The sequence below is a fragment of the Peromyscus eremicus genome, chromosome 6 (genome assembly GCF_949786415.1).
Source record: "Peromyscus eremicus chromosome 6, PerEre_H2_v1, whole genome shotgun sequence".
In the NCBI taxonomy this organism is placed as follows: Eukaryota; Metazoa; Chordata; class Mammalia; order Rodentia; family Cricetidae; genus Peromyscus; species Peromyscus eremicus.
Genome location: NC_081421.1, coordinates 80494573 through 80522452, shown reverse-complemented (window position 1 = coordinate 80522452; position 27880 = coordinate 80494573). Strand labels below are relative to the sequence as shown.

Genomic DNA, 27880 nt, shown 5'->3' with positions numbered 1-27880 from the left:
CCAGGGCTAAGAACACCTACAACCAAGCAGAGGGGAAACCGTGGCCAAAGCCTGGTTTCCTGACTTCTGATCAGTGTATTGTGTACCATGCTGCAAGGCCCTGATGGAAAGGACCCCAACTGTCTCCTATTTCTAACCTTCCGCCACTAATTCCTTGCATGGAGCATGACATAGGTATTCAGAGTGCCTAGAATCCTACCAAACACTGAGAATCTACATAAAGGCTCAGGTCAGGCAGGGTTCCTTGTCTTGTACACAGTCACAAGGAGAATTGGTGTGCCCCCCTCCCGGTGGGGCCAGGCACACTAGCTTAGGTGAGAAGGAACCTGGAACATGGGAGAAGACAAGTTAGTCCACCAAAAACACATCATGAGTGAGATCACTCCGTGTAGACCGAGTGCTAGCTGCAAAGCAGAAGGACCTGGTAGGAGTCTACTCTCGGGTTCCCAGGGCCCTGGTTGGCAGGATAATGTGCCTTCCCTCATGTCCAGAGCTAATCTAAGAGGAGCCGATCCCTGCGTTTCATGATTACCTGACAAGAGCCTGGGTTTGAGTTGCCCCTCCAGACAGCTGCTCCCTTTTCTCCAGGATACTGCTGGAGGGGATCAGACCCATCAGTACTAATTAACTACTCTACTGGAATGAATCTGTTTTTTTGGAACTTAGCCCAGGTAGGAGGAATCTGTACTTTTCTAGATGGAGAAATGTTGAGTGCCAAGGAGTCATGCCAGCTGGGCCCTGCACTCTGTGTGTGTGTGTGTGTGTGTGTGTGTGTGTGTGTGTGTGTGTGTATGTACACTCCTCAGCCCCAGCTGCCTCCCAGAGCCCAACAACCTTGAGGGAAAAAATGCCTGTAGGGGGTCCCTTAAGCTGACTACCCCTGCCTCTGTGATTCTCTTAAACACTGTCCTACATATGGAGACCACATGGGACTCCATGTTTTCTCTGTTCTTGGCCCAAACCCAGCTGGAGCTTCACCTCCAAGATTTGCTGCTGCTGTATAGGCCTGAAATCCCCTAACAGGAACATGCCTATGAGGTAGCACCAGGTCCCTCCCAGCCCTATGACTCTAAGACACTGTTTCCAAAACCCTGAGTTCTGAGCCAGGCCTGAGCTTGTGATCTGCACCTTTTGGCCTCTCCTTTCCTAAGAGATAGAAAGGCATCAAAGGGCATCTGGAGTTCCTTGGGATTTTGAAAGCAAAACAACCCTGTCTGTAGCCCTTGTCAGAATCAGCAAAGCTGACCTCTACCTTGCCCAGAGTGCTCTGGGCATTGTCTTAAGTAGATCCTTTCTAGAACCTTCCTGGGGCAGCTTTCACATTTGATTTGGAGCCGGAGAGTCTGGGGGTGAGAGTAGAAGAATAAAATGAGCTGTTGAGCAAACACAGTCCCAGTCTTCTCTTGCCCACCCTCCTCATCCTACACAGAATAAAAGGGCTACCACATGTGCCTAGTGATGAGGTCCGATAAAGCAATTCAATTTGCTGGGCTGAGAGGGAGCAGGGCGTGATGGGAAAGGATGCTGGCTCCTTGGCCTGGATCTGAAGAAGGAGAGGTTGGTCCCTGGAAGAATCTGGAATGCTAAGAAAGAGATGTGGGTACCAAAGGACGTAACTTACCCTACTAGCCATAGGCCAGCTCCTTGGCCTGGACCCCCTCAGAAAAGGGGATCCCAAAGGAGTGTGGAGAAGTGATCAGATAGCTCCTGCCCCCTTAAAGAGGGAGACCACATACATGTCCTTAATGGGGAGAGGCTTTAATTTTAGCCCCTCAGCATCCCTTTGGACTCAGGGGCGGGGGGAGGCTTCTTCAAGAGCCCTGCAAAGGAGACAGGACCCCAAGAGCTCACACCTGTAGCATTCTAGATTTCAGCTTTGCCTGCTGACCTTCTTCTTCGGCTACCCCCTTAATTCTAGCTAGGAAACTTACTGCGTCTGGTGTCCGATTCCACAGTGTGAACTGACTCTAGATGCTCTTGCCTACCTAGAGCACCCCGCCCCCCCCCCCCAAAAAGGCAACCCCTGGTGAGAAAAGTAGAGAAAAGATGAAGATGGGGGAGCAGCAGGGGCTGGCGGTAGGCTTGCTTACTTTTATAAGCGGTCAGGATCTTGGGGAATGGAGAACAGAGAGAGTGGGCAGTATGCTGGCAATGTTGGGGTTGGGGCTAAGCCCTGAGGTCTTGGAATCAGCAGGAAACCATGGACCAGCGGCTGTTAGGAACCAATAGCAAGCAGCCAGTTTTCTACACAGCTAACTGCTTGGAGCAGAGGACAACCCAGTTAAGCACCACCAGAGGGCAGCACGCACCCACTCACAGTAGGGCAAGGGGCTCACATTTTCCAGAAGTGTGGGTTTGGGAAGAGAATAATAGCATTACCTCACACACAGAGCTGAGGGCAATACACCTCGCAGTGCCAACCTTAACATACTTACTCTCCCAGAGACAAGGCCTATGAAGCAGGCTAGTTCAGAGCTTTAGAATAAACTGTCAGTAGGGGCTGGCCCTCCTCCTCTTAGAATACCGTTACCAATTTTTTTCTTGAGCTCTTCTTGGGCCCCCCCCTAGTTCCAGACCAGCTTTCTCATCTCCCTCCCTTCTTTCGTGGTCTCTTTTGTTTCCTTCTGGCCCAGATTCCTCCTGCACTCTCCCCAGACACTCATCACCACCCCACCAGTACTGCAGAATAAAAGCACAAACTGGGGATGGAGACGGAGGCTGTTTTATTGACAGGTGTATGTTCGGTGTCTGGAATAGCTCTGGAAGGTAGTGTGTGTTCAATGAATAAATGGATCAAATTTGGGACACCGTGCTGTGTTTTCTTTCTGACACACCAGGCCCATCCACGTGCCCATTTTCTCAGGGTGAAGAATGGGAAGTGAAGAGAGGTTCCAAGGCTTTGCCAGGACACGATCCTGAGAGAACTTTAAAGTTATCCTGACAGTCAGCTCTTTAACGTTCTTCTGGTAATTCTTCCTTTATCACTCCAGCCCTGGCCAGCCCTGGATCTTCTCAGTCATGTTGCGGTATTTCTTTCTGCTGCAGCTAAACTCTGTAATACGGACAGCATGTCTAAGGTGTAAAAGGGTGCATGCGCACAGAGGATGCCCACAAATGAGTGCTTCTAACTATAGTTAAGATGGTGGTATGGTCCTCCCCTGCATGTTAGTACAGACCATCAAAGATTATCATTTGGGTTTTTTTTTTTAAACTTCATTCATGATGAAACCATTGCTTATAAAAATCCCTTGCATTTATGTTGGACTTTTAACCTCTCTCTGAAGAACAGGAAAGCCCCAGGCTTGTGGATAGTTTGTTGTTTTGTTTGCCCAGTATGGATAGGTGCTGCCTAATTCAGAAATCAGATGGTACACAAGTAGTATCAGGTATGACGTGTCAATCACCTTGTGCTTCTGTTTAAAAATCCTCTTTCTATCACCCAGAGTGCCTGAAGCAGAGCAAGGCAAAGGAGAGGGAGGATATTAAAGATATAGGTGGTTCTGGGCTTTTAAAAAAAGCTAAAAACTAATGAATCTGGAAATTGCTTTGGGGAGATGGCCAGTAAGATCCAGTGCTTCATGTTTTGGATATGGCAGCTTCTCAATTACTTAGCAAATGGGTCCTCAGAGGCGAGCACTGTGGGTGTTATCGAGATGAAAAAACACAGTGCAGCCTAGAAGAACCCAGAGTCAGGAAGAGAAGACAGAACCGCAGGAAAAAGCAAAGTGCAAGGAATGGGGCAATAATAGAACCATAAGATGGCACAAGGCAGGGTGCAACGCTTCCTATGTTCCCTTCATGGCAACAGAGAGCCAGGCCTTCAACCTGATGATCTTCTGGGTCACAGGGCCACACTCAACTCATTTCTCCACCGAGAGCCGCAGGTCGAGGGCTTCCCTCCACCTAGACCAGAAGCACTTCTCTGCCCAAGGCCATGCTGTTCTGGCTCCAAGGTGGAGGCTGTGATGACCATGGCAGAGACCATGAATAACAAGATCTAGAGCACCCAAGATATGGGGCCATGGTAGTCAGAAGGCCCTAACACTGTTTCTGGAGGGGGAGAGGACAGCCTTTTCTTTGATGAGGCATACCACTCTATTCCATCCTCGTTTCCATTCAGTCACAATGAAGCATTGAAATCGCAAACGATACGACCGGCTTAGCTGCAAGGGAGACACAGGTTAGGTTCTACGTGAAAAGGCTTAGAGAAAGAGAGAGGTTAGAGGTCAGGAGTCAAGAGCGCTTGGGTGTCACCAAGGGCTGCAGTGGGTGGAGCTGAGGGCTAGGGAGAGGCGGGGAGTGGGGCCGAGAGGGGATGGCGGCGGAGGCGCGCAGGGGCGGCGCGCAGCGCTGGGCACTAGCTGCGAGCGGGTTACGCGCCCGCCTCGGCTGGTTTGGGATGCGCCGAGGGAGGCTGAGCTCCGCCGCCCCAGCTCCGCAACGCACCTAATCGGCTAGGCGCCGTGCCGCGCCCACCCCGCCCCGCGGAGGGCGCGCCGGGGTCAGGCGGGGCCGCGAGGAAAAGGCGCCACTTGGAGCGCCGCATCCGCTGCCATCGCGGGAGGGAGACGCAGAGCCCTCGGAGCCCTATTCCTCTTCCTCTGGCTTCCAGGCTCTCCCTCCCCTAGACCACCTCGCGCCCGCCCCTAACAGCGAGCCAAGGCCGGCGCCCCGCCCGGAGATGGGCAGGCGCGTAGATGGCGCGGCTCCCGGCGCCGCCAGATCGCAGGAACCCGGCGCCGGGGCGCTGCGCTGAGGCTCCCTCTTGGCGCGGCCCCGGATGCCTGCAGGTGTCCTTGGCCATTCGGCCGCCGCCCGGGATACTCCTGCGCCAGCGCCGGGTGCCTGGCTCTTCAGAGCAGCCCCGCCCTCCAGGCTCTGCGCTGCGCAGGACGCCCCGTCTGAGCCCCCCCCCTCGTCCCGCCACTGCCCCCGCAGCGCGGCACCCAGCCCGGCGCAGCTCCCGGCCGCGGACGCAGGACCCGGGCTCTCTGCTGCAGGCGCGCCTGTTTTCCTCCTGCTGCTGCTGCCTGGTCCTGCACAGCCCCCGCCCGCTGGTCCCTCTCGCTCGGATCAGCCCCGCCCGCCATCGGTGCCCCGCGCTGGATTTATGAATGGGGGGAAGAGGCCACATGCAGCCACCGCCGCCTCGAGTTGACCGCACACTGCCTGGCCCCGCAGAGCTCCGACTACCCTAAGAGCATCCGCCTGACCCCGGTAGCTGCTCCGAGGACTTGTTGCTGTTACGCCGCTGCCGCTGCCGCCGCCACCGGGAGAAAACCAGCCGCCTTCAGGCTCAGCGCGGTCTGGGAGCCAAAGGGTGGCCCGCGTGAGTGTGAGCGCGCGCGCCGCGGACCCTCGCAGTGCTCTGGGACTGTGCGCTTCTCTGTCTTTCTGGGGTTGGGGGGCGTGTCCCCGGCCCTGAGCATCCTTGTGCTTGCCCCTACCTCCCCGGGACCCCTGGCTTGAGTCCTCGACCCTGGTCTCCACTTCCTGCCTTCCCTAGGCTCTGCCTGCCCCAATCCCAACCACCTGTACACTAGAGAAACCCAACTCCTCCTGCTCCGCGCCCTGGGGGGGAGGGGAGGGGGGAGGCAGGGGCAGAGCCACGCCGCAGAAGGGGCCGCCACTGCCTCCTGCCTCCTCCTCCACCTCCTCCTCCTCCTCCACCTCCTCCTCGTCTCCTCCCCCTCCCCGGTCTGACGCTGCCTCCTTGGGAAGGGTGTTTGGAGGGCAGCGGCCGCCCCAAGCCGGAGCCCCGCAGCGCTTCTTATGATCAGCTCGGTGTGTGTCTCCTCCTACCGCGGGCGCAAGTCGGGGAACAAGCCTCCGTCCAAAACATGTCTGAAGGAGGAGATGGCCAAGGGCGAGGCGTCGGAGAAGATCATCATCAACGTGGGCGGCACGCGACATGAGACCTACCGCAGCACCCTGCGCACCCTACCGGGCACCCGTCTTGCCTGGCTGGCGGATCCCGACGGCGGGGGTCGGCCGGAGTCGGATGGCGGCGGTGCAGGCAGTAGCGGCAGCAGCGGCGGCGGCGGCGGCGGCGGCGGGGGCTGTGAGTTCTTCTTTGATCGGCACCCGGGTGTTTTTGCCTATGTGCTCAACTACTACCGTACCGGCAAGCTGCACTGCCCCGCCGACGTCTGTGGGCCTCTCTTCGAGGAAGAGCTCACCTTCTGGGGTATCGATGAAACTGATGTGGAACCCTGCTGCTGGATGACCTATAGGCAGCACCGTGATGCTGAGGAGGCACTGGACATCTTCGAGAGCCCGGACGGGGGCGGGGGTGGCGCAGGGCCCAGCGATGAGGCTGGCGACGATGAGCGGGAGTTGGCCTTGCAGCGACTGGGCCCCCATGAGGGAGGCGCGGGCCCTGGTGCTGGATCCGGAGGCTGCCGTGGCTGGCAGCCCCGAATGTGGGCGCTCTTCGAGGATCCCTACTCATCCCGGGCAGCCAGGGTGAGTGTCAGAAGCCAGGGTCTCCACAGCTTGGTGTCCAAGGGGTTCTTGATGCTGGTGTTGGTAGGTTGGATGGTGGGGGTGGGGTGGAGAAGGAGACCGACATACCTGGCGAGCTATACCTGCCTGCCTCCCAAATCCCTCCTGGGCCCTTGGAAGTCACCCCCTCCCCCCTTGCATGCTCCATCAGGAGATTGCACACACTTGACTTTCTACTTAGACCTAATCCCAGCTGTCTGCCTCTCCAGTGAGTGGCATGCCTTCAACTTGGCATTGCTCGCTCCTCTTTGGTCAGCACAGTTTGCCCTGAACAGGACCATAGTCCTGGAGAGCTTGAATTTGGTCTTTTGCAGGGGTAAGGCCGGATCAGGAGAAGGAAATCTTGGATTGTGATGGACACTTACCTGTTTTTGTCTTGCCAGCAGCTCTGTGTACAGGCAGCTGTGCATTTCATAGAAGGGGCATAGTTTCCACAATGCCCAGCTCATAAGAGGCAGAGATCCCCAGAGCCCAAGCCTCCCTTCCTGACTGGGGATCTTTCTTCCAGGGAGCAGGCCATGCCCCAGAGCTCTCGGTACCTCTGTCATAACCTGGCCTCTCTGAGATGGTGTGGAGAACTAGACAGGAAAAGCCTCCTGTTTTAGGCTCTTGGGGTCCCAGGACACTGGCCAGCTACAAGCTTCCTGGTGATGCGACTGGATTTGTCACCACTCTTTTCTTTCTGCTCTAGCACAGAGTGGCTTCCCGGAAAGCCCTGGTTCAGGTTACACTGGAAATGGATGTGTGGGGAGAAGGGGAAACAGGTTGATTTAGATAAGACCTAGTCCCTACCCTGAAGGTAGGAGGGGGTGCTAGAAAGATAGGTATTCATTCACTGCATCGTGCTTGGGCAGCTAAAACCCTGAAGAAGGCTTTAGAAATTTAAAAATAGAAAAGCCTGCAGGCTGGTATCCGCTCTCATGGCCTTAGCCTAAAACTTGGTTGAGATCTGTCTAGGAGACAGGAGAAAGAAAGAAAAGCAGTGTGATTTGCTGTGTTTGAGGTCTGCTTCTGTGAGCTGAAGCTGGACTGATTGGTTCCTTTGGCATCCCAAGTTGTCATACTAATGAGTCTCAGAGCCTTGGTCTGCATCTCTCTTCAACACCCCATGGGCTGGTCCTCACCCTAGTCACGAGAGAAGAAGTTCCACTTCCTACCCAGGGGAGAGCGGACGGTTGAAGAATGCAGTTAAAGGGATGGGTTAGGCTGGTATAAATACCAAGCCAGGGCAATGCATCTCCTGCCTGGAAGAGACAGGAGGTGGAGATCTTAGCAAGAGGTCTGCAACTTGAAGTAGCCACTGGAAATCTGGAGTCGTTTCCAGGCCCTGTTTATTGTAGCTGCTTTGGCTTATAGCTTTGTGGTCCTGAAAACCAGCTAAGAAGTAGGGAACACAGTAATGCCCCTGGCCAGCGCACCCCTGCTGTGAGTTTATTAAGCTTGATGGCCCTTAGCTTGTCTTCACTAGGAAAGAGAGACAGTCACAAGTCATTGAGACTTTTTTCAAAGTTGTGAGGTAGGAGAGGAGGCAGAAAGGGGCAAAGGAGGGAAGCCGTCATGGAAAGAGGTGATTAAGGGAACTAGGCCCCATTTCTGAGCATTCTGGGGCCCCTGCTTCCTTTTTCCCTCTGGAATTGGGAGAGGCTCTACCATCAAGTAGAGGGTTAATTCTCCCATTTAAGTAGGGGAGGAACCGGGGTCCAGACACAGTAACTATCTTGTCAAAGCCATAGTCAATTTCCAATCTTCAGGTCATTAGGATGTGGAGCTCTGGCTGGCACATGTGCCAGAAGACTTGCCCACACCTAAGGAACACAGGCAGAGACCAGTTCTGAGCTGTTCTGGTCACACAAGTGGGAATACACAATTTATTAAAAAATTAATAACGACTCTTCACTGAGCATCCTGTACCAGTACATTGCTGGGAAGACATTACATTAATCTCTCCTCTTCCTAATGAATTTAAAACAATGTCCACTTAACAGATTGAGGCTGGCAGCAAGTAAACCACTGGCCTGGGATTACAGCACTCTGGGAGGGCGTTGAATCAAAGCTGGGGCTCCTTCATGCCTAAGCCCTCACTCCGTAACTACCACAGGCTTTCCCCACTGGATGAGGCTGTTAGCTGGGTGGAGAAGTGGCTAGTTCCCTCGCTCCAGCCTGCTTGGAGTCCTTAGGTTCTTCTCATCTGTGAATAGACATAGGAAACCCAGGAAGCAATGGAACTCAGAAGTCCGAGGGGACATCAGAAGGGATGCTTACCCTGTGACTCCTTAAGACCTGAGGGCCCAATGCCAGAGAGAGTTCTGAAGCTGCATTTGTTTTCTCCACTGACCCCCAAGTTGGCAGAACTGTCCCCCCAGGAGCTCTGTGCTGTTAGATATGTGTGCATACCATCCCAGTCAGGGGCAGTTTCCTTGGAAGGAGTTTGCAGCCCGAGGGTTTGTAGACTCACGATGTCACCTAGGAGGGCACGTGAGGGCAGAGGAGCTGTGCTCTCGGCCTCGAGGCAGCTCTTCCCTACAACAGTCCCGGCATTTGGACAGTATGTTTGACAGGAGCAAAGCAGACACACAAGTGAACTGAGCTAATTAGGAGAGCCTGTTGCCTAGCTACTGGCCAGGCTATCAGCTGGTTCATTCAGGAAGGCTCCTAGGCAGGATGATCCCCCCTGCTGCCTTCACCTTAGTCAGGCCGCTCCTGCAGGTCTGTTTCTGTGGCCTGAGCTGAGGGCAGGCTGGTTCTGTGCTCAGCCTCTCATGGACACTGCCCTGGGGCAGAGCAAAGACTCCCTTAGATTGTTGTATAACCCAGGAGAGGCCAGGAGGGACTTGGGCAGCACTCAGATCTATAGGATCTTGCCTTGTTCCTTCTGAGAGTGGACTAGAGGCCTGAAGGGACCCTGAGCTACCTTGCTTCCTTGCTCTGTTCTTTAGAGGTCCCAAGCTGAGCTGAATTTAATTCAGCTGTCAGCTGTGTGAAGGGCCACGGCCCTTCTCTTTTGGCTAAGGTTCTGGGATGGATCTTTTTTCTTACCATGTTCCCCTTCAGAATAGAAGGGGCTAATCACAGGATTCCCGTTGCCTCAGGAGGGCAGCTGGAAATGAATGTCCCTCTTTCTCAGGCATCTGCTGTGTGACAGGAGCTTGACCTGGGCTTTCTTCTGCTACCTCCTGGTCAGGAGAGGGAGGCATCATTCACCTCAGTGAACAGATAAGAACACGGAGCCACAGTGACACCCATCCAGACAACACAGCTAGTCTCACTAGGATCCAAACTCAGCTCATGAGTCCACATCTGCTGCTCCTTCTGCCTCTGCAGCTCCAGCCCAGAAAGGGTCTCTGGCTTTTGGAGGGCTTGGGGGTGGCTCTCACTGGAGAACCTCCTCTTCCTCCACTCCATTCCTATCCCTTTCTTTATTTCTTTTCATTTCTAGAATTGCCAGGGTCTGACCCCCTCGCTCTCACTTTTTCACCGGGTGACTTTGAGAAGAACCAAGAGGCCAGGCTTGGTTACAAGTAAACACTAGGTTGTGGAGCAGAGGGTCGAAACTTAGGTCCCTGTATAGGTCTGACATGGTTGGTGGTCACAGGAGTCACGGCAGGCTTCAGAGTGAGGGCCAGCCCTCCCTGAGGCTGTGCCCTCTGAGCGAGGGTATAGGGCGAACATGAAATGTGAGTCCAGAAGGGTAGTGCCAGCCCACCCTGGACAGCCAAAGGCTGCAGATTCCCTGCTGATTCTGCCTCAGGCAGCCTCTCAGGTTCCTCCTAGAGCTGTTTCTCTTTCTCATTCTGAATAGATCAACATTTGCCTCAGAGCATCTTGTCTCTGGATGATGAGTTGTTTCTGTTTGTCACCGTTTTTTTTTTTTTTTTTTTTTTTTTTTTTTTTGTAAGAATGTGGAGTTGGGGAGGGGAGTGAAATTCAATGGGCTATTTTGGAGATCTAAGGGAAGAGCAGGCAGGAGCAGAGTTAGGTAGCTGGGCCTTGGGAAGAGCTCGCTCCTTGATCCTTCACCTCCACAGCGGACATTGTTAGTCTAAGTGCCTAGCACCAGCCACTCACAACACCCGGGGTAGTACCAACATGCCATGATGGCCCAGCTCCCTGCTGATTTTCCTTCTGGTTGTGAAGTGGTCACCTGGTGCTTAGCAAGGAGCCCTGTCAGAGGCAGGGTCGGCCCACTCTAGCGAGCTGTCAAGCTCCCTGCTATCTGGAGGTCCTCCTGGGCATACCTTTGTGACCTCTAGCCTCGGCCATGTAGCTAATGATCCCTTCTCCTGACAGCTTGCCAGTCCTGTGAGGAGAGGTTCCAGCCACTTCTCATCTAGAAGACACTTACTGAGCACTACATGAATAACTTCTTCATGCTGGGTTCTAGAAATGTAAAGAAGAGCCCAGTGGTCTGGGGAGAGCTAGGGCAGGTAGAATAGAGACATTAGTGACCAGGAATAGCAGCAGTAATATTAGGTGTATTGTGATGGGTGATGTGGTAGCTGTGAAAGATAAAGTCCAATAGGCAAAGAGGAGTGACAGGTCCCACCTCTAAATGGGGTGGGGCTTCTGGGAGGAAGTAGAAAGTTGAGCTGAACAGGCCTTGTAGGATAATGACTTATCTCCTTGAATAATGGCTAAATGAAGGCATTGCTTTAAAAACACATAGTGCCCAACTATGCAGAGTCGGGGGCAGGATTGTCTGGCCAGGGAAGACAGGTCTGTATGGGACATGGCAGAAGGAACTTGACAGAGGAGAGGCTCTTGGACAGTGGCTTGGGCTGGATCAGATCCCGTTTGGTTGAGGACTCCCAGTTTCTGGGCAGTCCAGTGACGCCCATCCAGCAAGGGTGAGCACAGGTGAAGGTCAACACTAGTTGCTGGAACTAGGGGTTGCTGACTCACAGCCAGGTTTGATAGACAGAGAAAGGAGGAGTGGCCCTCAGCTAGGATAGAGCCTCATGTATGTCTCACTCGGGAGCCAGGAGCTGCTCGGAGCTGTCTTTCGTGGCAGGCCCTGTTCCTTCCTTCCTTTTCACCCCAGGGCACCCCACTCCCTATCCAGCACTGCCTGGGTACTAAGATCTGGCTTCACCAGGAGGCTCAGCCCCTCACCCGATCTCCACAGATCTTCCTCTGCAAGCATCTTTGGCTGTGTTCTCAATTTTTCCTTCTCCTACACGTCTTCCTTAATATAGGTTTTGGGCATGAGTCTCCTTATGTTTATCTGTCCATCTGTCTCCCTGGCCCTCCTTCCCTGGACTCCCCTCCCCAGCCCCCAGTGATTGTATTCAGTTCCCATTGACTAGTGTCTGTCACCTCTCCACTCACCCAGCCTATGCCAGATCCCAGCCACTCCAGGCTCTGGGCTGAGTGTCACAGGTATCATTTCTTTTAGTTCTCAGAACAGCGCTATTAGGTAGATTCTGCTCGCATCCCCTCCAAGACTTGGGGTCTTTACACTGTCGTTCCTGCTGCCTCAGGAACTCCTTGTTTTAGGTCTCCATTCAGATTTCACCTTGTCATTGTGATCTGGCTCCACCGTCGATGCCTCCTGTTTCTGGTTTTCTCCACAACGCTCATACCCTTGGCTATGCTATGTAAATGGTCTGTTTGACAGCAGTTTCTTTCCACGGGAATGCAAGCTCCGAAAGTCAGCAGTGTTTTCTCTAGATGTTTCCCGCTGTTGCCGGCATGGTGGCACATAGTAGGTGTTCAAGCTACCACTCTATAAATGCAGATTCTAAGGCTCGTTGAGGCGAAGAAATTCACAGAAGTCTCCTAGGTGGTTGGTAACAGAACCCAGTTTGAACCCAGAAGTGTGACCTTTCGTCTGTTCAAAGACAGTGGAGTTACCAGGAAAAGCTGGTGATTGGGTTGATAGTTGCAACACTTGGGCCTTTAGAGATGGGCAGGTCCCTTGAAGGCCATAGTGGCCAGTGTGTGTGTGTGTGTGTGTGTGTGTGTGTGTGTGTGTGTGGTCTCAGGAGAACAGGGAACTGGTAGAGTACTGTCCTGACTGCTGGGGGTGACCTGTCCCAGGTGCTGAGGCCCACCTACCTCCTCTGGCAGGCACAGCCAGTTCACACCAACAGTTTCCTGCCTGGGGCAGTTTTGACATCCATTAGAATCCACAGCCTGTGTCCTCCTGCCAAGGAGACAGCAGACAGTTTCAGCCATGGCATCCAGGACAGATCACTTCTAGCCTTCAGGTTTGTCTCCCAGAGCAGAAAGGGGCTTGACTTGTATAAACTTCTGAGGATTCGGTGTCTTGCTAGTTTTAGACGTGGGAGGGAGTTCCCCCAGAGACTACCTCCACCTCAGCTTGTCACCATTTCATGGAGTACTTAGCAGATGTTAGGTGCATGCTGTGTTGAAGCTCACTCATCCTACCGTGATGGTGAGAGGCGAGGACTTGTACTGTCCCAGCACACAAGGAGAGAATGGCCTGGGGGGCACACCGCTTACCTGACTGACCCTAAGAGACAACAGACTTCCCAGCTGAGGCTGCCAGCCCTGTGCCCTTTAGCTCTGCCGGCTCGCCCTCAGGCTGGCAGCGCAGGGCCTGATGAGAGGAAGGGGCAGGCGCACTGGACAGACCTACAGTACTGCTCATGGGGGCTAAAGTTTTAGCACAGTCTGTGACCCTGGAACTGCTGTCTCTTGGGATCCCTTTTGTCCTGGGCAGCCTGAGTCAAGGGCCTTGTGGGAAATGAAACAGTATCCCTCCCTCAAGGATGAGGCTGGGCAGAAAGCACTAATTACACCAGCCGACCGACTGCTTAGGAAACAATTGCCTGAGAGTAATGTAGAGGAGAGGAATACTGTAGGTCACAATTGGTCCTAAAGAACCTATACAACCTTATGGCAATCACGGGACCTCTCTGTGCTTAAAAAAAAAAAGCCAGGGAGACCACAGGAGTTGGGGTTGCTTTTGCTCCCCGTGAAGGTGGTCTGGGCCTGCTGCTAACACCTGTGGTAGAGGCAGCTGAGGAATGCAGACTGGCGAAGGCTGGACACCTCCCTCCTGCCTCTGCTCCCTGTGCTCAGCCCCTTGGCAGCTCTGCCTGACCTTGTTTTTCCACATCACTAATTAACCTCACACTCAGGCTCCCAGGTGGGCCGGCTCTGCTGGCTAATGGTCCCTGAGAGAAAGAGAGAAAGAGAGAGAAAGCTTGGGCTTCCATGCCTCCTGGCCAAGCTAGGAAGTGCTGTCCTAAGCCCTCACCCTGGTTCCTTCCGGCTTCTTGGAGCACAGGGTGGAGCCAGGACCCTGGATTCCCAACATTGCCACAGGCAGGCACTGTCACCAGCTCCCAGCTGATGGCCACAGAGAGCCTGCAGCAGCCTGTGTTGTCTTGGCAGCCCGTATCCCAGGGGAGAAAAAGTGAGGCCAGCAAAAGCACTTGAAATTTACTTTCACAGGGAGAAGTAGGCAGGAGGTGCTCCAGGAAGAGCTGTAAAGTAAGGAGAGAGCCTATAGGCCCTCTTCCCCAACCTGCTCCTTTCCTTACCATCTGTGATCAACCCATCCAAGGCGTAAGGGAAATACCACTGTCATGTATGATGGGAGACCTGTCCTATGAAGGCACACATCCTCATGTTGAAATAGCAGGCATCCGGGAACTAGGGCAGGCTCCGTAATCAGGGCCTGAATTCCTGGGCCTGGGAAGCGACTCTGCTTGGGTGATAGTAATGATGGTATGGTGTAAAGGGATGTACAGACCACATGATTTTGGGGCCATACCTGGTTCTTCCCTGCTCTGAGCAGTGTGGCCCTAGAAGAGGCACGCAACCTCTCTGATCCTCAGTTCTTCCTATGTGAACTGGAAAGATGAAATCTGCCTGGCATGTCACTAAGGAGATTGAAGGCAGAGACCCAGATAGGGTGCCTAATAGTCCCAGGAAGAGAATAGATGGTGAACATCATGGCCCAAGTTCCTTCCTCGACTTACTTCTATCCCGGAGGGCCTTGGGGGTGTGATTTCTTGCCTGGCTTCCCATGTTCTCTGTTGCTATCTTGCAGTAACTACTCCTTTCAGTGTAGGTACATTGAGGAAAACTCCTGACAGGCAGGTCTGAGTGCTCACTGCACGGGAATAGGGACAAGGCCAGGTAGAAACTGGAGCAGGGCAGGCGTGGGGTTGTCAACTCTGCGGCCATGGGCCTCCCTCAGTCACCCTCCCTCAGTAGGTTCGGTCCTCCACCCGAGGTGGGGGAGGGAAGCCAAGCCCCAGCCACCACGCAGGACCAGTAGCCGGAGAGTGGACCTTGACAGTGAACGTCTTGACAGTGCCGAATGGCACGGCATGAATAACAGATGAAGGCTCTGTAATTGGTGTTATGACACATGAATCTCATCTCCATTCATAATGACTGGACACTTAGTCCAGCCATTCCTCTGCCGAATACTGCTGTCATCGTTCTGTCTGAGATCCCCATGGCTGTCGGATCAGCTGCCGCCATTCTGATCCTGATAAGTACAGTTCATTTGACTCTGAAGCTCAGTGTCCCAGCTAGCATCGGTTTGCAGAAAAGGAGACAGACATTGGTTGTTCTCCCCATCACCTGTCATAGCCCGTGTCTTAGTTAAGGTTTCTACTGCTGTGAAGAGACTCCATGGCCATGGCAACTCTTATAAAGGAAAACATTTAATTGGGGTAGCTTACATTTTCAACCATTTAGTCCATGATCATCATAGTATGGCACAGTGGCATGCAGGCAGACGTGGTGCTGGAGAAGTATCTGAGTGTCCTACATCTTGACTTGCAGGCAACAGGAAGTGGTCTAGGATACTGGGTGGTATCTTGAGTATGTATGAGACCCCAAAGCCTGCCCACACAAATGACACACTTCCTCCAACAAGGCCACACCTCCTAACAGTACCACTCCCTTTGGGGGCCATTTTCTTTCAAACCACCACAGCCCATGTTTGTCTTCCTTCCTGGTTTACCACTCAGGCCAAAGGTGGTTCTAGGTGGTAGGTGGGGTCATGGAGGTAGGTCATGTTAATGGGGTCAGTTGGCAGAAAGAGGTGATTCCTTACAGCCCTTGTCTCTGGACAACCCTTAAAGCAATGGACCTTTATCTTGAGTGTGTATCAGAGTCACCTAGATGGTTTACGAAAGTACTTCTTGCCCTGTGTCTCCTTCAAGTTTCTCTTTCAGTAGGTTTGTGCTGCTGAAAATTGCGTTTCTAACCTGTTTCCACATACTTGATGCTTCTGGCTTAGGCCCCCGCTTTGGGAGCCTGATTATTCCAGGTGTGGTATGTGGACTACACTTCACCTGGGAGCTTGTGAGGAAGGGTGGGACTATAGACCCTTCCTAAACCTCCTGAGTTAGCCACACTGGAACAGGTTTTTCACCTGGTTTGTCCACACACCACAATTTGAGAATCCTTAAAGCATAGATTGGGCAGAGCTGTTGTAGGCAGGACGAGGCAGCTATGGTACCCTGATTTGTGGTTTCCAGCCAAAAGCAGCCTCTGTCTTCTGAGAACCCTGGCAAAGATTAGGGGAAGCAATGCTCTAGAGCACCAGTGCATACAGAGCCTCTCATCTCTCTCTACCTTAACCCCAGCCCTTGACCAGCAATGGACTAGTAACCTTTATGCTCATGTTCCATGAGTAGAGGTCACTGTTTCCAGCGAGGGCAACTATTTCTGAGTTGACGGCCACTCCCTATTCTCCTAACCTACAGGTGGTAGCCTTTGCCTCTCTGTTCTTCATCCTGGTCTCCATCACCACCTTCTGCCTGGAGACCCATGAGGCCTTCAACATTGACCGCAATGTGACAGAGATCCACCGGGTAGGGAATATCACCAGCGTGCGCTTCCGGCGGGAGGTAGAAACAGAGCCCATTCTTACCTACATCGAGGGTGTATGCGTGATGTGGTTCACGCTAGAGTTCCTGGTTCGCATTGTGTGCTGCCCAGACACACTGGACTTTGTCAAGAACCTGCTCAACATCATCGACTTTGTGGCCATCTTGCCCTTCTATCTGGAGGTGGGGTTGAGTGGCCTGTCATCCAAGGCAGCTCGAGATGTGCTGGGTTTCCTGCGTGTGGTGCGCTTTGTACGCATCCTGCGGATCTTCAAGCTCACGCGCCACTTTGTGGGGCTGCGTGTGCTGGGCCACACACTCCGGGCCAGCACCAATGAGTTCCTGTTGCTTATCATCTTTCTGGCCCTGGGTGTGCTCATCTTTGCCACCATGATCTATTACGCCGAACGAATTGGGGCCAGGCCATCTGACCCAAGGGGCAATGACCACACCGACTTCAAGAATATCCCCATTGGCTTCTGGTGGGCCGTGGTCACCATGACAACACTTGGCTATGGGGACATGTACCCTAAGACATGGTCAGGAATGCTGGTTGGGGCACTGTGTGCGCTGGCTGGTGTGCTAACCATTGCCATGCCTGTGCCTGTCATCGTCAACAATTTTGGTATGTACTACTCCCTGGCTATGGCCAAGCAGAAGCTGCCCAAGAAGCGAAAGAAGCATGTACCGCGGCCAGCCCAGCTGGAGTCACCCATTTACTGCAAGTCTGAGGAGACTTCGCCCCGGGACAGCACCTACAGTGACACCAGCCCCCCTGCCCGGGAAGAGGGTATGGTTGAGAGGAAACGGGCAGGTGAGTAGGGCTTAGGAAGAGGATCCCTTTTTCCTAAGTAGTCAAGGAGGTTCCCTTAGCCCTTCAAATTTGGGTCTGTGCTGTATTGTGCGAGCTCCGCTGTATGTAAGGTGTGTCTGTCTCTAGGAGGGCCAAGGATTAAGATCAATTTTTTTGTCCTGTGGTTTAATGATCTTGGTGAACACCAGGGTTCTGTGGAGTGAGTGGTCCTTCATGGGACTGTTTGTTAGAAGGGCTGATTTCTGGTCCCTCCTTGGCCTCCTTGTTTTGTTCCCAGCGGCCAGTCCCTTCCCCTCCAGGCACAGCAGATCAGTGGGAATGACGTGTCAATATCCTACCCCCTAGACTCTGATGAGACCCAAATGCGTGGTGGGGTGGATGTGCTGCGCTTTGAGGGGTTCGAGCAAATGCCAGCGCTGATATGATTAGCCAGAGATCAGGGCAGCTGTTCCTCCAAGGTGCATCAACACATGAGTCACTTCTTTCCCAACATTCACGTCTGCTGTCTCTTGGCCTAATAGATGTGATAACGTAACAGCAGTGGGAGGCTGCCTTCTGTTCAGCTAAAGCTGGAGTGAGTCCTGGGCTCAGAGTTTGACATGGATAGAAGGGAACCAAGGAGGAAGTAGTCCAGGGTCTTGGAAAAAGGGGGGAAATGGAAGGAGCCTGTGCTTGTGCCCTGAGGGAAGTAAGACTGGGCATCAAATTCTGTCCTTCCATGGAAAGGCCACTCAAGAAAGCTCACCTGCTCTGGGTCAGGAAAGCAGAAGGAAAAGCAGCTTAGTCCCCAAGAACATGGGAGGCGGTCAGAAGACAGGAAAAGCACTATCAGATTCAAAGGATGGGGCTCCCAGGAATGGTAGAAGCCCAGGTCTGGAGGGTGACTGTCAGGCCACTGAGGCTGGGCTAGGTAGGGCTGGGAGACCGAGGCAGCAGCTCCTGGTTAAACTTGAGAAGTGGGACTAGTCCTCCAGAGCGGTGCCTGAGTTCAGACACTTACTCGTGACCTCTTGGCATGTACCCGTCATACGTGTTGGGGCTCGTTGCTCTCTGGGATTAACTGGGGTCTGGATCTTCCTTGATAAAGAACTTAACAGAGAAGCTTCCATCTGTTCCCTACCACAATGGTACCCCTGATTCTGTTGGGAATTTAAGATGTGCTCTGAGGCCCAGTCAGAGCTCAGAGAGAATCCTTGTGTCCAAATACAGAGGGCCTTAGGCAGCCTCCTAGATGCGCACAGCACTGAGGCCCTTATCCTGCTTGACTGACTAGCCACACTGAGGTCTTGCATGGCCAGTGCCAGAGTCTTGAGGCCAGGTTAGCCCCACCATATACAGTCAGGGACCATAGTAACTGTGCCCCTCTTTGACAAAGACAAGGTGTTCCCACAGAGAAGAGCTGAACTGGAGCCTCTTCCCTATACCTTCCCAGATATGAGAGCTCTGCCCAAGCCCTTCAGCACTGGCCCGGGTGCCCGAGGAACAGAATAACTACCTTAAGTGGTGCAGGGAGGAAGTCAGAGACACTACCGAGTAGGGCTGGTATTCAAGCCACCACCCATCATTCCTGCTAGCTAGCTATTCTCTAAGGAACGCAGACTCATCTCAAGCCTACCTGAGCCAGACCAGAGGGGAAATAAGAGTCTGCGCCTGCAGGGGTTGATCTCCTGGGACATCCTCGCAAGCCCATTTGGGAAATACTGCGGTTGTAGGATGTCTGTGCTATGTTCCAGCCCCCCAAGGGAGGCTCTAAGCCAAAGCTGAGAGAAAAGCCTTCAGACCAAGCACAGCCATTTTGCCTTTGCTTCCTGGACCTGGGATCTGAGAGGCCCCAGGTAGCTCCCTTAAGAAGGCCCCAGTAACCATCTCAGCTTCCTTTCTCTCTGTCCCCTCCAGACTCTAAGCAGAATGGTGATGCTAATGCGGTGCTGTCTGATGAGGAGGGAGCTGGCCTCACCCAGCCCCTGGCCTCAGCCCCCACCCCCGAGGAGCGTCGAGCCCTGCGACGCTCAGGTACACGAGACAGAAACAAGAAGGCAGCCGCTTGCTTCCTGCTCAGTGCTGGGGACTATGCCTGTGCTGACGGCAGTGTCCGGAAAGGTATGGCTCCCTGGGCTGGGCAGATGGGGAGTCCCCCCAGAGCTGAGTCTCCCCAGCCCTCCCCACAGAGCTTGAGGTCTCCCCCTCCCCTGAGCCCATGGCCACCGTCTCCTCTGCCTTGGGTGCGCCCTCGCTTTTAGGATGGATGTCCCAAGTACCAGTGTCTGGATTAGAAAGGTCTTTAGTATCTTCCATGAGTCTATGGAGACCCTCCCTCAAAGGCACCCACCAGGAAGGGTAGTGCTAGACATTTTAGGGGATACTCTATTACCTCCCTGCTCTGGTCCTGCAGGCCTAGCCCACACGGTCATACCCACTAGGTCATTTCCTTAGTCCTAAACACTGCCAAAGCTTCCCCAAGGAAACAGACTTAGGGATTCCAGGTCCTAGGTTTTCAGAGAGCCCACACAGGCCCTGTATCTCCAATTCTTCACTGGGGGCCTGGATCCCAAGGTGGACAGATCCATGTCTACAGGCTGCTGGGGTGTGACATGGGACACAGGAGTGGCTAGGAGTGGCTAGGAGGAGGTGTGCAGGGAGCGTGGTTCTCTCTGAGGAGTCATCTGCAGAATCCTCAAAGTTAGTGGAGCAGGCCCTTCCCTGTCTGTCAAGGAAGTCTGGAATTCTCTCACCAGGCTTCTAGCATACGGCAGGGACAGAGCTGAAGTTGGTCTGTGCCAGCAGGGATTCTTAGGCTTAAATGAGAGAGGGAAACGGAAACCGTTAGGGTGGCAAGGGCCAGTGATGGCTGAGAACCAGGAGGCTGCAGACCAGACCCTGGTCCTCCCTGTTTCCTGAGCCCACTTACCTTGTCTGTCCTGTGTCCTGACCTCCGCTAACACCCTGCCTATTTCCAAGAGAAGCTATGCTTCTCCCTAAACAAATATCATCCCCAACTTCTCTCTCTGGCCACTTCTTGGCTAGCAAGGTTTTCCCACTCTCAACTTCCCATGGTCCCAAGTCTCAGATTGACTGGTTTGAGTCAGACAAGGGTAGTGGTTGCTGCAGAACAGCCTGAGATGCCTCTGGGCCCTAAAGATGGCCCCTAGCTACCTGGTCCAGGCAGTCTCTGGGGCAGCGTCCCATGTGATTCCTACGCACCCTGGGTTAATAAGCTCTGAAAAGTGGGCATCCAGCTTTGCTGGGCCCATATCTTAGTGGGTGATAGCCAACAGGAACAACAGTCTGGCACCTGGAAGGATATGGCCCAGAGGCCCCGGCCAGATGGCTGTAGGTAGAATGCTCAGAGCTCACACACCCTCACCTGTGAATCCTGTGCTCCAACCTTCAGACCCTGGACATGTCTTTCTCTCCTGCACCTCAGGAATGCAGTAGTGCCACTGCATCCCTTTTCACACCTAGAGAGCCTTGCTCAGGCGGCAGCCTGCTGAGCAACGGTGTGAAGTGTGTCCCTCACTCTTGTGAACACAGAGCTGAAGGATGAACGCCCTGGCTTCCCTTCCGGTGCTGTGAAGTGCTTGGTGGAAGTAGAGTTGTGGAAGAGGCCGTGAGTGTGCAAGTTAGGAGAGCCCTGGAGGCAGATGCTCTCACATCTACAGGCACCATGCAAAAGAGCCTGCATCCCTCCACTGTGCCCCCCTGGGGTGCCTTTGGGGCCCATCTGCTCTATTTTCAAGATGCCTCCACACTGCTTCTTGGCAACAAGCATGTAGCTCAGCCAATTAGAGTGACCTTCGAGAGGGAACAGGTGGGTTGCTGGGAAACAGGCCCTGCTAAGCAAGTGTGGCAATTAATATCACCAAACTCCCAGAGCGCACTTAACAACTCTCCCCACACCACACCTCTCCGCAGCCATCTAGACCTAGGACAAGGAGAGGCTGAGTCCAGCCAGGCCTGTTCCAGCCATCAAACTGACCCCTTCACTAACCAGTAGTTTCCCATGAGCCAGGAGCGTACGTGACGCAGGTGCTCACTGGGGAAGGTAGGTGCTGGAGCTATGAAGTCTTCGTGCAGCTGGACCACCAAGGAGCTAGATGGGAACATAGACCTGAGACAAGACAGGACACAAGTCAGCTGGATGTAGGTCCTATGCTCTGCCCTCAGGAGCCCGGGAGACTGAGGGCAGGGAGAATCAAAGCCACTCCCAACAAGAAGAGATCCCTTCACCCCAGTCTGGGGCTACCCACCCTACAGTTTCTTGAAGTAGCGTGGACTCCATGGAGCTCCCCTGGTGAGGAGATGCTCCCCTTTGACCCATGTGCCTTTTCTTCACCAAGGCTGTGAAAAGTCCCGGAGTCTAAACAACATAGCAGGAGCGGCTGGAACCAGTCTGGGGCTGTCTCCACTGGCATCGCGGTACAGCTCGCCCTACCCTCCGAGAAAGCTCCTGCTCTCGCACCCCTTCCCCCCTCTCACGAGCCCCCCACCCGGTCACTCAGGTCCTTAGCTACACCTACGGCCTTCCTCAGCTTTGACACTGGGACGCATAGCCAAGCAGGCGTGTTTATATGCCATCCCAGCCCTTATCCCTCCTGAGGTCTGAGAAAACAACAGAAGGGGACTTCAGTCAGGATGGAGAATTTGAACCCCTGAGCCTACCCTACACAGCACCTGGCTCCCCAAAATGTTCAGCCATGGAACCTGAGTGCAAGGGGGAGATATTCTCAGAGCTTCTCCCAGAACTAGGTGCTGGCACACTCAGGAGCTGCGTCTCTGGGTTTTGCCTCCAGCTCAGGATCCTATAGGCCAGGGGGTGCGTGGTACGTGGAGTATCTGGAACTTCCTCAACCTTGCCTGCAAGTCAAACCTACATTTGTATTTTAGTCACAGAACTTTGATTTGCATTCCTTATGCCTTTAACCAGTAACCAAACAGCTTGTCTGTCTGTCTGTCTCTCCACCCCACACCAAGACCAGCAGGTAACAAGGCTGTCTCATGGGGCAGCTCTGCTGGTGTAAAGGACATTTGACTCCTTGGAAGAGCAGCACCTGCGGTCAGAGCTGCCCTGGGAGCAGGACCTGGTGTTTTCCAGCTGCGACGTGGGGCACAGATGGGAGTTCCTCGAATCCAAGCCCCAGGCTTGGTGCAAGCCCTGGGCAGGGTGTCTAAGTGCAGGGAGGCCCTCCTCCCTGAAGCCTGTGCCCAGATTCAGCGGGTGACACCCTGCGGCCCACCCAGCATCCCATCTGTGCCCTGCGCCTCAGCAGTTCTCTCTATGCTGCTTCCTCTGCTTCCGCGACAGTTTGCTCCCTCTCCCCGCTCCCTCAGATTCCCAGCCCTGCCTCTGAGTCACCTGCCACTCCCACCCAGCCTCTGCTCTGTATTCCTGCCAGAACCGGAGACTCATCTAATTTCTATAATTAAGTGTATTCATTTACCTAACGAGCCCGGGAGCACAACAGGTTTGTGAGTCATTGGGTGAGCAGGGGTACACCTTGCGCAGGGACAGCTGAGGGGAAGTAAGGAGACAGAAGCTCTCCTACCCACACCTGCCTCTGGCCCCACCTGCTCCCAGTAAGCCCCTCCCTCAGCCCAGGGCTGAAGGACAAAAGCCTCAGCCAGGATCTTCCCTGTTTCACCTGATGGGAATTGACCTGACAGCAGAGCCACGTGCCTGGCAATTTTAGAGTCGGATTATGCAACTTTGGAAAGGGAGTGACTAAGGAAGGTCCATATTTGCTCCCTACAGGGTAATGAAGGGACCTGGTGAGATCGCTTTAGGGACCTGGCAGGAAACTGGGAAACCAGGGGCTCAACTCAAAAGGTGGCCCCGGCATAAATTGCTGGGGTTGGAGTGCAAAGCGTGGGACAAGCTCTGCCCGCACTGAGCAAACACTAGGTGACCTTCTGGAAGTTCTGTCAGATCAGGCCCTGGGACACTCCTGTTCAGCGGTGCTCTACGGGCCTGCAGCCACTTGCTCGCAGAAGGAGGTGTCTTGAGAGAGATGAGATGGGGGGATACATACGGGACAGCCTGTGAAGCAGGAGAAGATGCTGAGTCTGAATCTAGCCTCCTTGTGGTAGGTTCGGCGGCCCCACCCAGCAGGCCTCCTGGCACCGGGAGACTGTGGTCTGACAGATTCATGATGAGCCAGGTGTCCAGTTTAGCATGGGTACCACAGTTATTTTCTCTGACTTGCTGTTCTGCTTTGGGGAGCTGAGGTAGCTATTTCTGTGGTATCCCTCAAGTTGTCAGGAGCCCAAGTTTCCACGGCACCCACCGCCTCCTCCCCTCTTCCCTCCTACGGGGATGGGCATGCTCACAGCACCCCAGTGGGGGGCACAGATGTCCCTGGGCAACACAGTGCATCTGCCAGGCTGAAGCCCCTAGTCTTCGTTGGAGGGATGGGCTCCTATACCCACCCCCAGTCTCCTAGCTCCATAGGGAAGAGACAGGCTCAGTTAGTGGGAGAACTAGGTGAGTTATCTGCCCTCAGCTACCTCTTAGGACTTTTGTGTCTGCCCAGGGGCTTGGGAAAGAATAAAGCCACCATTTACAGAGTCTCCATGCCTCCCTGAGAGGCAGTGGTCTATACAAGCCTCAGGCCCATCCAGGTGTTGAACGTCCTTCGCTAGGAGAAAGGTCTCTCCCACCGAGGGCATAGTTAACCTTTCCTTAGATTGGACTTGGAATTGGACCTGTTGCTTTGGCCTTTAGAAACCTGGCCCTGTAGCCTGGGACCGGGCCCCCACTTAAAGAGCAAGGAGGCAGCCCCGGATCAAACTCCTAGCCTTGCCTTCCGGACTGTGCCAGGACTACTGAGAACCCCAGAGGTAGCTGGGCAGCCCAGTCTTCTAAGACAAGTGACTGTGAGGTGTCACCAGCAGGAAGGGGCCTGTCCAGCCTACAGCTGGGTCAACAAGGAGCTAGAAAGGATGCTGAGTACTGGCCAAGGCTCCAGGAGGCACCCATGGGCCAAGACTGCCATTCACAAAGAATCAAGAGAGTAGGCCTCCCCTGCCCTGATCAGTCTCCGTCTGAATTTCCTGCCTCGATCCTAGTGAGTCATGGAGGTTAGAGTCCAGCATAAGACTCCTAGAAAGGATCTCCTGAGACCCCAAGGGTGGAGAACGTAGAAGCCATTGACAAAAGCCCCCCGAGGCCATTCTTTCTCCAGTGCGTCTTAGGATCTAGTGGCCTGTAGAGTGCCCAAAGCCACTCCTCTTCTCTGGGTGAGCAGGGACCAATGGCTGAGTCCTTCTGAATGTGCACAGACAGAGCAATGTTAGACATGCAGGGCAAAGGGTAGCTCTGTCTTGTCCTCAGAAATGGAGCACCAAAGAGTCTAGGGCTCACTCCTATGGTTTCCTCAGAGGCAGTACTCAAAGGCCTAGAACTCTAGAAGGCCAAGGGACAGTGTTTAAAGGGGCGATTGGGGCCACAGTCTTAAGGAGGTGGTAACAGGTCATGCTGAGATGAGAACATGTTTTTATCAAAGAAAAAAAGCTTTTGAACATGTCAGGGAACCCCAGAGTAGCAGCTGTGAGGCTTGGATGCCAAATGGCATACCCACCTTTAACTGCAAGCCTAATAACTGTACTAGTCAGCCTGGGGGGCGGGGCGGGTTGAAACTTCTACCACACTTAGTCCAGTTTCCCTGACTGTCTAGCCAGTACTGCCACTGGGAAATAGGGAAAGAGACCCAAGCCTCAGATATCTGAAGCTGAGGGCATGGGTTTCTTAGTGAGATGCTGTGGGCCAGCCTGCTCTCCTAAGGCTGTGTGCCTTCCATACCCCGTGCCCCAGGACTCTGCCTATCACTTTGAGGTCAGGGGCTGGGTGTGACAGGGCTCCACACTCTAGAGCCATCTTCACTGGCTCCTGGGGAGAGTGAATTGTCCATGGTGGTGAGGGCAGATGGAGCTCTTTGGGGAGAGCACAAATAGAGTAGCGAACAGCTTGGGTGATGGGCCGTGGGCCATCGTCCACATCAGGGATTTTCCCCACTGCCTCCCTGCTAGACCATATGGAGTTTGCTATGGTTCCTCTCCTTCCTGCATTAGAACTCTGAAGACCTGAAAGGCTAGTGCTTGGAAATGGTTACCTGAGCTTCACCGTCACCTGGGTCTCCTTGGCCTGGAGGTGGGTTGGCAGAGGAGAGATGAAGGTCTCACCCCATTCCCTGTACCACCCCAGCTCTTCCTTGCCTCTTAGCCCTGGGTTCCCTATGCCTTCCAGCTCTGCTCTTGGCTGTTCCTTAGCCCACAGCCTACGGGTCAGCAGCTGCCTGGCTTCCTTCTAACATCTTATTCTTTGTCTCTCCCTTTCTTTTGCTGAACTCTTTACCCCCCCAGAAGGCAATGTTGAACCGAAAGCGTGCGTCCCAGTGTCTCACACCTGTGCTCTTTAAACACAGAGACCTGCCAAGACGCCCTCTCGTCCAACTATGCCCACGCTGAAGTCCTCACCCTCTCTTAACGCGGCACCAACGTGAGAAAGACAGGCAGACAGACAGAAAGCCAGAGGCTTAGGGAAACTCTGGAACCCAGGCACGAATCTTTCGCTGGGAAAGACTCAGATATCCTTGTTTGCACAAGACTGGTGGAAAAACCTCCCATGTGACTCTCGGGGCCCAGAGCCATCTGGGTCTGATACTCTGTTCTACTGTACATTGAAGAGACATATATGCACATATAGTATCTATATTCATACATACTATATAACTCTTGTGTGTAGTGCACGTGCTACTGGTGGTCTGTCTTCATTGTTAGGCTATGTCTCCCAAGTCCTCTTCCCACCCTGTCTCCCCCCTTCTCTTCCTTCATGGATTGTTTCTTCTGACCGTGTTGTATGGATTGTCCCAGGAAAAGTGCACCTGGAACCTGCCTCTCCAGCTGGGTGGTCCCAGGCTGCTCTCACTTGGGGGTGTTTCCCCTGCCAGCAAGTGGCCTGTGGAAGTCTGTTAAGGCAAGGTTGCCCTCCAGGGCCACTGCTTCACTAGCCCAACCCCACCCCAGATTGGGGTTCTACCTCCCACCCCACACCCCGGTTTGTGGGGGCACTTCCAGGGGTTCTTCCACAGCCCCTGCCACTCCTTCCAAGCACCCCTTCTGTGCCTTTGACAGAGGGGAGTTTCATTTCTTCTGTGTGAGTCTCCTTTGTCCACTTGTTTTCAAAGATGCTGCTGGGCAGGTGGAAGGGGATCTGTTTGCCCGTCTGGCTCAGGGGTCTGAGAAGGGGACACTTTTGGCGAGAGGAGACGAGTTGCAATACTGTACTTCCTGGCCGGTGGCCAGAGGATGCGTGCAATAGCAGAGGCCAGGTGACCCCTTCAGCCTCGGCCTCTGCCTCTCCCTCAGCCCTTCCTGCCCACCCTTGGTATCGGTCAGTCCTTTTCTAAAGCTGTCCCCTTGTGTGTGTCTGAGGCACGCCTAGGCTGGGCCCACTGTGCCCTGTCTGCATGCCCTCAACTGTCATGCTGTGCTCGAGCACCAATAAAGACATCCAAGTGTCCTGCTGCTCCTCTGTGAGCATCTGCCTCGACTCTCTTTTCTGGCTGTGGGTCTGTGGGGGATCTCCCTGAGTTCCAACCAACCTACCGTCTGTGTCTCAGGAACGCAAGCACACCTGAGCCCCTACCAGCCATCCTCCCTGTGGCCCAGCTCCCGCAGTTTACAGCTAGCAGTAAGTACTCAAAAGTGATCTGCTCAGGGCAGCAAAGGACATAACCCTGAACCCCTGACTCCTGGGCAGTGTCCTGATACCCGCTGCTACTACCTGACCCTCCCGTAGCATGGACTAAGTCTTCCTTGTTTAGGGAAGTCCACTGTGTGCCTGCTTGTTTGTACAGGGACTTCCCTCTCCCTGCAGCTGCGTCAGTGTTAAGTGGGCCAAGGCCCTGGGGAGGCCAGCCGTCGCGAGGACTGCATGATGGCTGAAGGACCGGAGCCAGCGCTGGACTGGTGACACCACCAAGGGCCTCTTGGGGATGGAGGAGGAACATACTTGGGGTACATGGGCTAAGGAAGTGGCAAGTTCTCATACACTGGTGACCCTCGCTGTTCCTGTCACTCCCACAGAGGGGTGCACACAAGGCTGACTTTCTGGATGCGCAGCCCTGCAGTCACCCAGGGCAGTCATCTCAGTAGAGTTACCAATCCTCAACAAGAGCTGTGGTTTTATTTGCACTGGACTTTACATATCACATAGGCAGGTCCAGGCGCATGTTCTCGTCTCCTTACTCCTCACTGTCTAAACAAACTGAGCCATAGGAGCCTCCATCTAGTCTTAATCTGCCACTTATTAGCTATGTAACATGGGGGCAACTCCTCCAACCTGTTTTCGTGCCTGTAAAACAAATGGTGCCCATTCCAAAGACAGCAGAACAGCCTGGCCCAGGGTCAGGGGTCTGCACACAGCATGCAGGAGACAGGAGATCTCCCTTCAATGCTAGCTCCCTCCTCACCCTTGCCTGCAGCTCAGGCTTTTTTTTCTGCAGATTTCTTCATGTCCAAACACACTCAGAAAAGACAAGAGCACACTCGGAGCTGTCTAGGGCAATGCAGAGTGGCAGGGTGAGGACCGCAGGGCCCTGGGGAAGGAAGAAACAAGGGGAAGCCTATTCCTGAAGTGGCATGGAAAACCAGCCACGAGCCCGGGGCCAGCAGCAGAGGCTGGGCGGTGGCAGGCGGCCAGTTGTCAATTAAAGATAAAATCTCTCCTCCAACTGGAGGGCAGATAGGG

General features: G+C 54.0%; 1 protein-coding gene across 2 annotated transcripts; it reads left to right on the top strand.

The window, feature by feature from the left end:
- The first annotated feature begins 5707 nt into the window (after window positions 1-5707).
- Kcnc4 (potassium voltage-gated channel subfamily C member 4) lies at window positions 5708-26550 on the top strand. Of its 2 annotated transcripts, none has more exons than XM_059264952.1 (4): window positions 5708-6465; window positions 16200-17136; window positions 19033-19236; window positions 25554-26550. In XM_059264952.1, exons 1-4 carry the CDS (start codon window positions 5773-5775, stop codon window positions 25613-25615), a joined length of 1896 nt encoding a protein of 631 aa, XP_059120935.1. In that variant the 5' UTR covers window positions 5708-5772; the 3' UTR covers window positions 25616-26550. The 2 variants fall into 2 exon arrangements, with proteins under 2 accessions (XP_059120935.1, XP_059120936.1); XM_059264953.1 differs by having other exon boundaries at window positions 25492-26550.
- The last annotated feature ends 1330 nt before the right edge of the window (window positions 26551-27880 follow it).